We start from the raw sequence: 12960 nt of genomic DNA, 5'->3' as shown, positions 1-12960 counted from the left end.
AGTGCTGTGTCGACGCACTAACCACTAGGCTATTGCTTTTAATAAATGCACAGAGCAACATTATAACAGAATCTTAAAATGTATTTGGTATGATAAAAACCACTGCTTTTTAGCTACATGATCCACAGCCTGAACAAGATCCAAAGCAGCCGACTGTGGCATAATTGTGGCACATCATGCTCGTCTCTCATTAGAAATCGCTTGCTTCAGCGTTTTTTTTTTTTTTTTTCACACTTCGATGGCTTCTAGCCTTGCTCTGCTTCATACTACCTTGATAATAATCTTTGAATACTTTAGCTCATCCATTACCCTCTCTTAATATTTCAGATGAGATTACGTCAAACATCGAAAAAAAAAAAATCTAATTTAAAAGCACTTCACGGGACCTTAAACAGCTTTAATGTGAAAAAGAACTACAATCCCATAAGCATTGCTAATGGCACAATCGACTTGATTTGTGTGCAGGTTCAAGAGGTATCCGGGCCCTGTTCTTGCAGGATGAGCTTCTGAAGGCCTGTCTCTCTCTGTCCCATTCCTCCTCCGTCCTCATCACCACCGGCTTCCCCACACACTACATGCACAACCCTCCGGAAGAGACGGATGGGCCGCCCGGGGCCCTCGCTATGGCAGCTATGCTTCAAGCACTTCATAAAGAGGTGGTCATCGTGACGGATCAGCGGGCTTTGGAGATGAATCAGCACATCATGCAGGATGCTGTGGAGAAAGGTGCCACATTTGGCCTCCATCATTGCTGATTTAGTGTTTTTGCTTGCTAGATGGGATTAAGTGTCGTGCCAATTTTGTTTATTACCCGCCGTGACCACAGCAAATGATGTGTGACAGGGCATTTTGCTGGTTGTTTAGTTTTTATTTTGTTGCTGTGCAATGAGTAGCTTCAGCCAAAGTGAAATCTCACTGTTCCAAAAACAGTGCTCATCATGCAATGTGCTGTAATTGAACACAGAATTATTAACCCTTTTTTACATTTTTTAGATTTTTAAAAATATTTCCTAAATGATGTTTAACAGAGCAAGGACATTTTTGCAGTATGTCTGATAATATTTAATTCTTCTGGAGAAAGTCTTATTTGTTTTATTTCGACTAGAATAAAAGAAGTTCTTAATTAATATTAGTTTTTTACATTTTAAAGTGAACATGATTAGCCCCTTTAAGCACTATTTTTTGTTACATACCAGTCAAAAGTTTGGGGTCAGTAGGATTTTAAATGTTTTTAAATGTTTTTAAATAAAAAATACAGTACAAATTGTAAAACTGTGAATGTTATTACACTATAAAAGAACTGTTCAAAAGTAGTTTATAATTTCATTTAATCATTTATTTTAGTGATTTTAAAGATGAATTTTCAGCTTCAGCTTTCAGTCTTCAGAGTCACATGATCCTTCAGAAAGCACTGTATTATTAATTATTATTATTATTATTATTATTGAAAATTATTAATGGTAATAGTAATAAAAGCAGTAATGACTGGAGTAATTTTATTTGAAAGTACATACAAATAAAAAAGCAGTTATTTAAAAATTGTATAAATATTTAATAATTTAATTTTTTTTTCATATTTAAAAAATGCTGCCTTGATGAACAAAATCATTTTCTTTATTTAAAAAAATGGGAAAAAATGACCACAAACTTTTGACTGTGTGTGTGTGTGTGTGTGTGTGTGTGTGTGTGTGTGTGTGTGTGTGTGTGTGTGTGTGTGTGTGTGTGTGTGTGTGTGTGTGTGTGTGTGTGTGTGTGTGCGCGCATGCGTGCGTGCGTGCGTGCGTGCGTGCGTGCGTGCGTTCGCGTATATAAAATAATGTGTGTATGTATGTATGTGTGTGTGTGTCTATATATATATATATATATATATATATATATATATATATATATATATATATATATATATATATATATATATATATATATATATATATATATATATATATGTGTGTGTGTGTGTGTGTGTATACTGTATATATATATATATATATATATATATATATATATATATATATATATATATATATACAGTGCTCAGCATATATAAGTGCACCCCTCACAAATCTATTTTTTAATTCATATTTTTAATAGGAAGCTATACAATATTATATTTGTGCATATACATTTGATTAGTCAGTACTGAAGCCAAATCTGAAGCTTATTTAACAAAATATCTTATGATAACGATCTAAAAACTAGGACAGCCAAATTTATATGTTATAGAAAAATATTAAATACAAATTTTAAAAAGAGCAGCAAAACATTTTTTTAATTTGTTGAAGTTTTGTAGGTTGTAATTTTTTTTATGCAATATTTTGCTTGAATTGAATTGTTTTATCTTTCAATTTCTTAATATGCTTAGTGACAAAAATATTATTTTATTAAATATATAATTTTTATTTTTTATTTTGACTGACTAATAACTAGATGTTGTGAAAATGTTTAAGTCTCCGCTAGGCTCTGTATTAAGTAAAAAGTAATAATTTCTCACAGTTATTGTAAATCACCTTTACCTTTTTTTAATCACCTTACCTAAACGTTTGTGCTATATATTCTTTAAGTAATGTGTGTGCGTGCGTGCATGTGTACTTTTGAATAACACTTTATTAATACAAAAATTATTTGTAATTGAAAAAAATCTGAAAAACTGCCAATGCAAAACATTTCTGTCTTTCTTTTTTCACTATAATTAGATCAGCTATTGTGATGATATGTGATTTGTTAGCAAACATTTTAAATGTTATCAGAATTCCATAAATCACTTCCAAACTCTTTAAAGAGAAAATATGCTGCCATGGTACAGTGTCATGTTGAGCTGAACTGGTAAGGCAGATAAAATGGTTCAAAGTACACATATAAACACTACTATTTAAGAATTTGAGTAAAATAAATTAAATGTAATAGTTTTATTTAGGAGGTCACGGTGGTGCAGTGGGTAGCACGATCACCTCGCAGCAAGAAGTTTGCTGCTTGAAGCCTCAGCTGGGTCAGTTGGCATTTCTGTGTGGAGCATTTTCTCCCCGTGTTGGCGTGGGTTACCTCTGGGTGCTCCGGTTTTTGCTACAGTCCAAAGACATGCACCCTAGGTGAATTGGGTACACTAAATTGGTCGTAATGTATGTGTGTGAATGCAAGAGTTTATGGGTGTTTCCCAGTGTTGGGTTGCAGCTGGAAGGACATCCGATGCGTAAAACATATGCTGGATAAGTTGCCGATTCATTCCACTGTGGTGACTCCTGATTAATAAAGGGACTAAGCTGAAAAGAAAATGAATGAGTGTTATTTAACAAGGATACATTCAACTCAGCAAAAATGACCTTAAATACATTTACAACATTGAAGAAGAGTTTTATTTCAAATAACTGTAGTTCGTTTAATTGAAAGCCCAGAACAATATTATGCAGCAATGTGATAATAATAAAAAATGTTTCTTGAGCAGCAGATCATGCAATTTAAAGCATTTCTGAAGAATTATCTGACACTAAAGACTAGGACCAATGATCCTAAACATTTTAATTCTAACAATGATTGACAGTATTTCTGTAAAAATATCTTTATATTGAATGTAATTTTAGTTACTTTGCAGTTTGCATTGCAAAATAAATAAAATAAATAAATAAACATTTAACTTGAAGCTTATAAAGCCTGGTTAGTTGCAGTAATGTACCATAATTTCTAAATGTGTGCGTGTGTGTGTGTGTGTGTGTGTGTGTTTTTGTGTTTGCTCACTAACAGGTGTGATAAAGAGTGCAGTGCCGGTAATAAGTTTCCAGAGTAATGGGCCTGACTCAGCTCTTCACTTCCTGTGCGGTGATGGAGATCCCACTAAACCCAGGTGGAATGCTACTTCAATCTCACATTCTACCTACTTCTTTTTGTTCTGTTCCTCATTAATAAGATCAAGTGTGTTGAACCCCTGTATGTTCATCACTATATATTTTTAAAAATATAATAATATGTTAAACAAAGGAAACTATCAATATTTCAAACGTTAGTGCAGTAGATTTATTATCACATATATGTTTAATAATTCATTCCTAAAGACATTGTCACATAACAGATTTTTATATACATTTGGTGTGTTTTTTTTTTTTTTTTTTGTCTTGTACAACTGTTCCATTCTGCCTCAACTCAGATTAATATTTCATGGTCATCCATTTATGTAATTATTTGGTGATTTGCCATATAATAAGAGGATAAAGTACAGTGAGTCAATCATTATCATATAATAACCCGCTTTAGGGTGGTTCTAGGTCCCATGTTGGGGTTTATTTTGGGCTAATGACTGCATTATCCCTTAATTACTGCATTATTAAAGGAATATTACAGAATCAATACCTCTTGCATGCAGTCAACAGCATTTGCGGCATATGGTTGAGCACCGTAAAAAAATGGTTTGTCCTACCTTCAAAACAACGGTTGAGGTCATGTTGAGGCTCTTTTAATGGAAATTTATAGATCTGTTTTTTGGAGGGATAAAATGAAGAGTTCAAATGCAAAAACCTCTGAGTGCCGTCTGAAGTTTCCATCGAAAATGAACGTTTTTCTCAGCCTGCTATTTTTTATGTTGAGATATTTCACTTTAAAGACCAGGAAAAGTATTTATTCTTTGCCATAAAAGTGATCCTACTGAACAGACACACATGAGCTTGATAAATACTAATTGTAGAGGAAAATTTCAGACGGCATTTAGACGTTTTTGCATCTAAGCTCTACAAATGCAGAAATGTGAATGCTAATGATTTCGTGAATTAAAATTATGTTGAAAAACTTTGGCTTAAGACATAATAATAGGGAAATAAATTGCTAATAATAATAATAATTATATATAACAATAGAAAAGTCTTTCTTGTACAGTAAACACAAAATGTCTTTAAAAGGTGTCTGGAGACCTTTTGTGCATTGTGTAAAGTACTTATCAAGACTTGGAAAACACCCTTTACCTTTCATTTTCTTTAAGAAGTTTAATAACAATTTAGTATTATTTTATATATTATTGTTTTGTCGCCCCGTATTTCATGCATTCAATAATTTTCTTTTCAGCTCAGTCCTGGGGTTGCCACAGCGGAATGAACCGCCAACTTATCCAGCATATGTTTAACACAGCGGATGCCTTTACAGCTGCAACCCATCACTGGGAAGCATCATTCACACACATTCACTTCAGACAATTTTGCTTACCCAATTCACCTGTACCGCATGTCTTTGGACTGTGGGGGAAACTGTGCAGAGCTGCGGCCCTCTAGGAACTGAGTTTGGCACCAGTGCTGTAGGTGAACTTAAAAAGTTTTGCCACTTAATGTTATACTTAAGTGGTGTCATGGTGGTGCTTTGGGTAGCACGATCGCCTCACAGCAAGAAGGTCGCTGGTTCGAGCCCTGGCAGGGTCAGTTTGCATTTCTGTGTGGAGTTTGCATGTTCTACTCATGTTCATGTGGGTTTCCTCCGGGTGCTCTGGTTTCCCCCACAAGTCCGACGACATGCGGTAAAAGTGAATTGAATAAGCTAAATTGGCTTTGTATGTGTGTGAATGCAAGAGTATATGGGTGTCTCCCAGTGTAGGGTTGCGGCTGGGAAGGCAATCACTGAGTAAAAACCAAATGGTGGATAAGTTGGCAGTTCATTCCACTGTGGCAAGCCCTGATTAAAGGGACTAAGCTAAAAAGAAAATGAATGAATGAATGAATGAATGTTCTACTGAAGTATCCTTATACACACTGTAAAGGTTCGACCACCTGGTGGCGATAGAGCGCAGCGGCCGGGCAGCAGATGGCAACTACTACAACATGAGAGGAGTGAACATCAAACACTTGCTGGACCCCATAGATGAGCTCTTCACCGCCGCCAGCACTATCGCTGGAATCACCACCACAGGTATCAAATCACCACACACACACACACACACACACACACACACACACACACACACACACACACACACACACACACACACACCATTAACATATACTGCAGATTTTAATCTGATTGGGATTTGAGTATCTCTCTTAAAGTGATGGTTCACACAAAATGAAAACTCTGTGATCATTTACTCACCCTCAAGTGGGTTTAAACTTTTGTGAGTTTCTTTTTTCTGTTAAACACAAATTATGATATTTTATAGAATATTGGCTACTAATTTTCAAACAGGTTTGGAACAGGGACATAGTCTAATTATTTACTTGATTCTGAATTCAGCAATTTTATGATTAGGGTGCCTAGAAGAGTTTTATGTTTTAGAATTATTCATTGTTTCGGTGGTCGATGGGATTACATTGTGTGATGCAAAATGGACGTCAAAGTTTTGACATCAAATCGAAATCTCTAGTGTTTTAATGATAAAAAGGACAACTCCACGTATTAATATAATTTGTCTTTACTTCCAGTATGACTGACATCAGACAGATTAAAGGGGTTGTCATATTTTTTCAATCATATTTTAAATTTTAGTTGATGTGTAATGTAGCTGTGTGAGCATAAACAACATCTCTGAATGTAAGATGCTCGAAGGTCAATAAAAAAGAGAGACATTGGCTTACCCAGAGTTAGCTTAGCAAAGACTACAGCGAACAAAGTTTGGGAAAATACATCTTGGTTAATGAGATCATAAATGCTTCAGGTTATACGCAATCGCCACACCACAGAGCAACGGGATGTCACCAGAGGCGCTGTAATGTTATAGCAGAGAAAGCTAAAACGCCATCCAAACTCTGCAATTTCCACAGAGCTTGTTCTGTTTCTGTACAGAGAGAAAAGGGCTTTCAGTTTAATTTTAATTATGTTCCAGAGAATTATAATAAATATACAGCTAGCCTTTAACAAAGGACAGCTTCCAGAATCTCTCACAGTTCAGTGCTAGATTCAACAAAAACTCCTCCAGCTGACAAAGCTGTGGATTGTGAGCCACAACCTGTGAGTGTTTTTATTTGTTAAAATTGATCTATTACATGCACAGTCTCTAGTATTAATGGTATGTTGTAGCGACGACATAAACAAGGATGTAAACAATGGGTAGTGCTGTTTGGCGCCACTAACAATTTAGCTACAAATTCATATTTATCAGTCAAACCACAATCTTCAGCAGCTCGTGCAGTGTCTCTCTATGCGGACGCTTTCCATGCGTTCTATATCTCAAATAGCAAATTCGCAAAAGATATGTGAACGTTTCATATTACTTGCATTATTCTGAATATATTTGAAAGACTCTTGTCAGATTTTATTTTACAGAGCATAAGGTGTGCTCAGGCGTGTGCTCATCATTTTCTGTCTGATTCAGGCAGCTAACACTGCTAACAGCTGCTCTGACTGGACTGTTTTCACAGTGCATCATGGGAAATGGTTTAGAGTTAGTTTATGTGTTATATTAGTGAAAATAAATGGGTGGTTTTGTTATAAACATTGTGTGTTCATGTTTGAGTTTGCTTTTGTGATTTAGGCTCAAAATTTAATTTATTTATAAAGTTTTGGCCATCAACGAGGGTAGTGTGTAAAGGAAGCAACCCGGTGGTATGATGCTGCTATTACAATATGCTTTGTACTTTTGTGGATTTAAAAAATATATCGTTTAAGGCTAATTATTTATTTTTGATTGAGTCAAGTGAATAAATTTAGATGTGAACCCATTACCCTCATTTTTTTATTGGATGAATAAACACTTTATGGATATTTTTGCTTTGATTAGAGCTATATCTACTTGTTTAGAACAACAAGATCATTTAAATTAATTGACTTTCTTCAACAAGACAAATATGCTTTGTATCAGGTTAGATAAAATTGTTCTTATAGAGATCAAAAAATAATGTTTAAGGCAAATTATTATTTTTTTCATTGGGTCAGGTGATCAAATACTGAATGATGAGCACAATTTTATTTTTGTGTGAACTATCCCTTTAACAATCGCAACGCTTGAATCATCAACTTTGTTCCAAATTAAGGATAAGTTCAGGCTCAAGGGAAGACCTTAATGAGATATGTCACCTCTTTGGAGCAGGATTAATTGTGTGTGTCTGTGTTTGTGTGCGTGTGCAGGGATTGGAGATGGAGGTAATGAGCTTGGTATGGGTAAAGTCAAAGCAGCAGTTAAAGCCCACATGCCTAACGGGAAGCTGATTGCATGCGATGTGGCTGCGGATTTCGCCATCACAGCAGGTGAACACACCTCACACTGAGAAAACACATAATACATGTCTGTTTCCAGGAGCTCAACACGCAATGCTTATAAGTTTGGCATTCAAACTTTGGAAATTATATTTCTGATATTAAAGGAAGTGCAACAGCGGTCACTGCATCCATCAACATTGCATCTGTGTTGCTAAATGCAGGACTCTCAAGTCTCACACATATTCACTTTCACACCTACATTTTAGGCTATTCAGACACACCACACCTTGTATTTCTCATAGACTGTAAAAGATATGGATGCAGTATCCATGACATCACCCATAGGTTTCTTAAAAACGCAAAAGAAGCTACAAGTAGGCGCCAACCGACGCCATTTTGTTCGCGCATCATCACCTTGAGATACCAAACAAGGGCAAAGCGTGAGCGGAGCTACAGACGCATGCTAGCATTTTTCTTAGACAGGCTTTTCTTTGGTAGAAATGCCAAACACTTCATTACCTGCGACTTGTTTGTGTTCTGACCACATGTGCTTGGTTGTGTACTATATCAATAAAGTGTTTAGATTTTTAAAAACACTGTTGTAATACATTGAGCCACTAAGCACTGTTCTTATGACGTTTTTCTACAGGAGAAAAACACAAATTCCAAACACTTCAAATATAGTCTGTGTTAGTAAATGCAAGGCTATTGATCAAATCCAGGCATAACACTGTATGACAGTGTTTCAGATGACTGTTCTAGAGCAGGGGTTCCCAAACTTTTCAGCCCGCGACCCCTAATATAACAATGCTAGTGGCTCGCGACCCCCAATATCCTCTGAGGTGGTTAGAAATACAGAAACTTTGCATGCAATGGCACACACACACCAATACACCAAAGTTTATTCTTCATAGATTTTTTTTATGTATGTTAGGGCTGTAAATGTCCCAGAAAACTTAACCTGGTGTTATAATATCAAACTGCTGCATCTGAAGCTATTGTCTTTAATATAATGTAATTACCCCAGTGATCCCAATTGAATAGAACTAGTAACTATTAGCTACTATATTAACTATATAAAGTAGTATATAGTAACTATAAATTACTATTTTTTTCTAGGTTATGGATAAAATATGGTAATTCTTATGGTTTAATAAAAATAAAAAGATTTTTGGAAATCACCAGGCGGCCCCCTTTCATTGTCCCACAACCCCTCGGGGGGTCCCGACCCCCACTTTGGGAACCACTGTTCTAGAGCCTACAGCTAATCAATCTGTCAGATTCTGGAGTGCATTACAGGTCTAAAAAGAATTATAAATGTTCTTAAACAAAACAAATACATTTATAGAGATGCTAAATAAGTATAAAATTTCACTCACCTGGGAAATAGAGGCCACGTGAATGGTTTATGGCCAATAAAGTGCACACAGCATGCCATATCATATGATAATTGTAAGAAATAATTCCAAACAGCAACTGACTGTGTAAAGCCAAATAAAATAAGTTCTGCTGCAAATCAGCTAGACCTAGCTTTCACACAAGTGGCCATGCTCTTAATTATGCAGACTTAATAAAACTTAATATAAACAAAACGGATGAGTTATAAAAAAATAAAATAAAAAAAAACTCACAGTTGTCATGAAGGGTAATATTAGCTATATAAACAAAAATTGTTCTTTGTACCAGGCTGTAAACACCCTTTGTTCTGCTGTAAAGTTGGCCATTTTAACAGGAAAATTTGCTCAAGAGAAATTTGCTCTATTATGGAGCCAGGACTAGCGGAATTACGATGAATTGCAGTTTCAGTTACTTCAATATTTGCTTCTCGAGGGTGACTGCTTGGTATTTTTCATACTGAGTGATAAGGGATAACTCGTCCTTCAGTTTTCCAAATGGATGAGGTGCAAGGTTCCCTTGAGTTATACAGTGTTAAATGGCACCAACCAGCCAATCTGAATTTACAATTTGTTGTTTCCAGGTAAATAATGTGATTGCTGCATGCACATTTGTTACTAGGCAACTTGAGAGTAGAGTTTGATCCAATAAACACGCTAAGTAAACCCTTTATTTTCCCTTCAGGGTCATGTTTATTTTGTTGATACTTTTTTATTTAATTAATTTATTTTTTCAATGCATTATTATTTTTTAATAGATGTATAAACATGTAAATAACAGAAATGGGGATGAATTTGTTTGTCTTTTATTAAATTTATTAGCAGTTGTCATTTTTTTGTGCTGGTCAGTCATAAACAACTTGATCTTGAGGTTGAAATAATTGAATGTGGCAGACAACTGTTTGTCACACACATCCTCGACAGATTGCTGTTGTTTTTGTACACATATAATATAATATGATATAATATAATATAATATAGATATATTCAACTTCTATAAAGAATTTTTAAACTTAGTGATGATTTGCATATGCACTTAATTGTTTTTAAAATAAGAATAAGTAATATACATGCTACACATTTCAGCATCACATCAGTGAAATACATTAGCCTGTATTTGTGCTAGCGATAAACAGTCTTTTTCCGTCTTTTCCCTGCACTGTAGGAGTTTCTAACTGGGGTGGCTATGCTGTAGCCTGCGCTCTGTATGTCCTGAATCTGTGTCCAGTACACCAGCGGTACCTCCAGAGGGGTTTGGGTCTGTCGCCCACACCTGAACAACAGAGCAAGTGGGCTGAATGCCTGCCCACCGTAGCCAAGGTAACTGTTTTCCTACACACTGTGATGCCTTAAGTGATTTATGAGCATAATGTCTATTAGACTGTTAATAGCCAGTGAACCGTTTAAAAAAAATAAACAGGGTAAGATGTGGCAGCATTATTCTCCTCACAGTTTATTCGTTGTATATTAGAGGTGCCATTAAAGTGCATTGATTCAACATGTTCAATTGCTCTCTTATATCTACATAGTAGGTATGTGGCTTAGGTAAGTCCAAAAATGATCCACAAACTGTTTTTATATGTGTAGTTATAACCACAGGAATTGCCCCTATAATCAAAAGCTTGGATTTGACCATATTTGGAATGATCATGAATATTCATGAGCTGCGTCCCAAATCGCATACTTATGCACTATTCTACGCCATTTTGTAGTATAAATAGTTAAAGTAGTGTGTTCACACTGAAAACTCTAAAAATAATAAGTGCACTTTAATTACCCGGATGATGCACTCATTCAGCCGCTAAAATGAAGTGTGTAACGATGGACACTTCACTCACTAAAAGACCGCAGGTTTGCCTACGTAGCGAAAGGGGCGGAGCTATTGGGACGCACATGTTGAATAACTTTATTTTGGATGGTGAAAGCAAAATTCTCCTACGAGAGTGATTATAGCGCCTCCCGATGGTGAATGCAATAATACTCACGGCAGGTATTATTTGATAATTTGGTTGTTTATTTCACTGATTTGGCAACCGTCAAACGTCATCAGGGAAACTGTTTGAATTTACGCTTAGTAAAAAAACATAAGTGTGCCATTTGGGACGACACTACATACATATACTATCCTGTTGAGTGTGTAAGTGCATAAGTACATAGTGCATAAGTGCATAGTGTATAGTGTGCCATTTGGGACGCAGCTATGATCTCTGCTCTGATGCACTGCAGCTATTGTCTGACACTTGCACATGCATGATGTACTCTGAAATGCATGTTCAAAATAATCAGACTGCATTTGCTGAAAAATATTTTCAACTGAAGTAGTGGAGAGGTTTATTTTAGCTTTAGAGTGAGGCAGCTAGATCTCTGCAACTCTCACATGGTCGCCCACTGAAGCTAAGCAGGGCTGCGCCCAGTCAGTACCCATTGTTGCCAACTATTTTCAACAAAAAAGCGCTAAGCTCTGCCTGAAAAGTCGCTAAAAGTCGCTAGATTACGTCATATGTTAATTTGCATTCATCATATGTTAATTTGCGTAATGACGTAATCACGCTCTACCATTTCTGTTTGTTTAACAGCCTCAATAAAAGAGGTATTTATATTTGCTCAACGCTTTTATATAAGCATGTCGATTTACCTAAATTTATTGCTGTTTGAAAACAGTATATCAGTATAGATGTGTAGTGAATTTACAGTAATCTCTCAGATAATAAACTCAGACAAGTTCTGAAAATGTCTCTAAAATATCTGTGATTGTGAACAAGAAAATAATAAACGGTCAAATTAAATTGTTAAACTAAAGGAGAAGCATATTGGTTTGACTTTACAAGGGGAATACCTTCACACTGCCGGTGCTAAATCATTTGCCGTCGGTACCGTACACAGAGAGGTGATCTGCTGTCAGGCTGCAGGTGGGAGAGGCTGCTGTACGAGGAGGACTGGGCCGCCTGTTAAGCCTGATTTATACTTCTGCGTCAGGTGACCGGCGTAACCCACGGCGCAGGCAACGCGCGTGGCTGTGCATTTATACTTCTGCGCGCTGTCTCTGTCGGTCTGCATTAACACTTCCGAAACGCTAGTGGGCAGTGAGGTGTTAATGTTCCTCTGTGTCGAGTTTCTTCTCTGCTTTTTTGCTTTTCCTGAACACTTCCGGGATGTACAAGTGGCTCAAACTCGCTCATTTTGAGGCAGGAACCGGCGGACGTGCGACAACTTTAACTATGAGGTAAACACAAAACAAAACTTTCCATCCGGAGCTCCTTCATGGGACTCCACACTTGTAAACAATCGCTCGCGCCATTCGCGCGGCTCTCGGTCCCGCCCAGACTCGTCAGCGCTACCAAGCCGACCAATCACAGAGCTTACGCTACGCGTCGTTGCGACGTGTAGTTACATTTTTTGAGAGGTGCACGTCAGTGACGGCGATGGCCACGGCGAAGGGCTATGCGTCAGCGCCGTAGCATACGCCGAC

The 12960-nt window shown here is 36.5% G+C and overlaps 1 protein-coding gene across 6 annotated transcripts in view; it reads left to right on the top strand.

Moving 5' to 3' along the window:
* The window catches only part of dglucy (D-glutamate cyclase), a 38620-nt gene that overhangs the window by 23704 nt on the left and 1956 nt on the right, over positions 1–12960 (top strand). For 4 of the 6 annotated variants that reach the window (XM_073927815.1, XM_073927814.1, XM_001923855.8 and 1 more), the window contains 5 exons: positions 466–726; positions 3736–3835; positions 5726–5874; positions 8026–8145; positions 10657–10811. In XM_073927815.1, the coding sequence (XP_073783916.1) occupies positions 466–726; positions 3736–3835; positions 5726–5874; positions 8026–8145; positions 10657–10811 (785 nt within the window). Of the gene's footprint in view, positions 1–2; positions 727–3735; positions 3836–5725; positions 5875–8025; positions 8146–10656; positions 10812–12960 lie in introns of all 6 variants that reach the window. The other 2 variants (XR_012393070.1, XR_012393071.1) reach the window with 2 other exon arrangements.

This window comes from Danio rerio, chromosome 17 (assembly GCF_049306965.1).
Source record: "Danio rerio strain Tuebingen ecotype United States chromosome 17, GRCz12tu, whole genome shotgun sequence".
Classification (NCBI taxonomy): domain Eukaryota; kingdom Metazoa; phylum Chordata; class Actinopteri; order Cypriniformes; family Danionidae; genus Danio; species Danio rerio.
This window is presented reverse-complemented; position numbering and strand designations above follow the sequence as displayed.